Source organism: Neomonachus schauinslandi, chromosome 4 (genome assembly GCF_002201575.2).
Source record: "Neomonachus schauinslandi chromosome 4, ASM220157v2, whole genome shotgun sequence".
NCBI lineage: Eukaryota > Metazoa > Chordata > Mammalia > Carnivora > Phocidae > Neomonachus > Neomonachus schauinslandi.
In genome coordinates, this window is record NC_058406.1 from 21,548,576 (window position 1) to 21,550,019 (window position 1,444).

At 65.0% G+C, this 1,444-nt stretch overlaps 1 protein-coding gene across 4 annotated transcripts in view; it reads left to right on the forward strand.

The window, feature by feature from the left end:
• The first annotated feature begins 414 nt into the window (after positions 1 to 414).
• Positions 415 to 1,444, forward strand: part of PTPRU (protein tyrosine phosphatase receptor type U) — a 78,213-nt gene continuing 77,183 nt past the window's right edge. For all 4 annotated transcript variants that reach the window (XM_044913935.1, XM_044913937.1, XM_021684412.1 and 1 more), the window contains exon 1: positions 415 to 487. In XM_044913935.1, coding sequence (XP_044769870.1) covers positions 415 to 487 — 73 coding nt within the window. The remainder of the gene's footprint in view (positions 488 to 1,444) is intronic.

A 1,444-nucleotide genomic window follows, 5' to 3' on the forward strand; every position in this document is an offset into this window, starting at 1 on the left:
CTTTGGGTCTTCTGTCCCCGAGAGCGCTGTGCCAGAGCTAAGTGTGAGCAGCGAGCGTGCTGGCTTGAGAAGGTCGGCGCTTGGTGAGTGTAGAGGCCGGTGGGCCTCATGGCCCGGCCCGGGACCCCCTAGAGGTGTGTGCAGGAGTGGGGGAGGGGCGCGCCAGGGCAGTCGGAGATCGGACCAGCTGCAGCGCGCGCGGCTGCCAGCAGGGGGCGCCGCGAGACCGCGGAACCCGCGGCTGGGCCTGACGTCAGCGCCCCGCTTGCTTGGGCTCCCGCTCTGGACTCGGCGCCAGTCCCGCTCCGCGCAGCGCCGCTTCGCTCCGGCTCTGGCTCGCCTCGGGCTGGGCTTGCCTCGGGCTCTGGCGGCGGCACCTCCTGCGCCGGGCCCCGGGGCAGGCGGCGGCGCACCATGGTCCGCGCCCAGGCTCTGGTCCTGGCGCTCACCTTCCAGCTCTGCGCTCCTGAGACCGAGGCTCCGGCAGGTAAGCGAGCGTCGGTCCGACCAAGCTTGCCCCGCGGAGCCCCCGGGGCCGGTGGCGTAGCTCTCAAGAAAGTGTTAAGTGTTAGGTGACCGAGCGCTCGGAGCCTGCTCCCTGAGTGTGTCTGAGTGTTGAATGTTCGATCGGGTGCTCAGGATGTTGTGTGTTTGCGAGTGTTGTGTGTCCGTGAGTTATGTGTGCATGAAAAGGTGCTGTGTGTGTTGTGTGTCTACGAGTGTGTTGGGGTGAATGTTGTGTGCATCGAGGCATTGGGTGTGCACTGTCTTGTGCGCCTGCCAGTGTGTAGTGTTTGTGCGGCCAAGTAGGTTGGGTGTGTGTGCATCTGAGTTTGCTTGTGTGGCCGGAGTTATGTCTGCGAATGTGTTGCATTTGTTTGCATTTTGTATATCGTGGCAGGGAGTGCTGCCTGTTGTGTGTCCGCGAATGTGCTGTGTGTTTGTGTTATGCGTGTGACCGGCAGTGCTCTGTGGATTCTGCCCGCGTGTGGATCGGGGAACGCGTGTGTGGTGTGTGTGCTTGTGAGGTTCGTGTACGTGTGTGAAGGCGTGGGAACGGGTCCGGAACGTGTGTGTCCGTGCGCTGTGTGCGCGATGTGTACGTGTGGGAGTGTCCGGGGTTGGTGGTGTGCGCCGCCGGGGGTTGCGTGGGTCCGAGTGAATGCCAAGTGTGCCGGGAATGCGTGTGTAGGAGCGTGTCTGGAGCGGATGTGAGTGTGTGAGTGTGTCCGTGCGTGCTGGCTGCGTGTCCAGGAATGTTGCGAGTGTGGTGCGCGCCTGGGCGGTGGCCGAGTGTGTGCCCGGGGCCCGGGGCCGCCCGAGGGGGCGGTATCAGGATGTGTGTGTGTGTGTGTGTGTGTGCGCCCCGCGTGTGTGCGTGTGTGGCGCGCGGGCCCGGAACAAGTTGTCGCGGCGGCGCCCCCTTCCCTCCCGAGTCGCACCG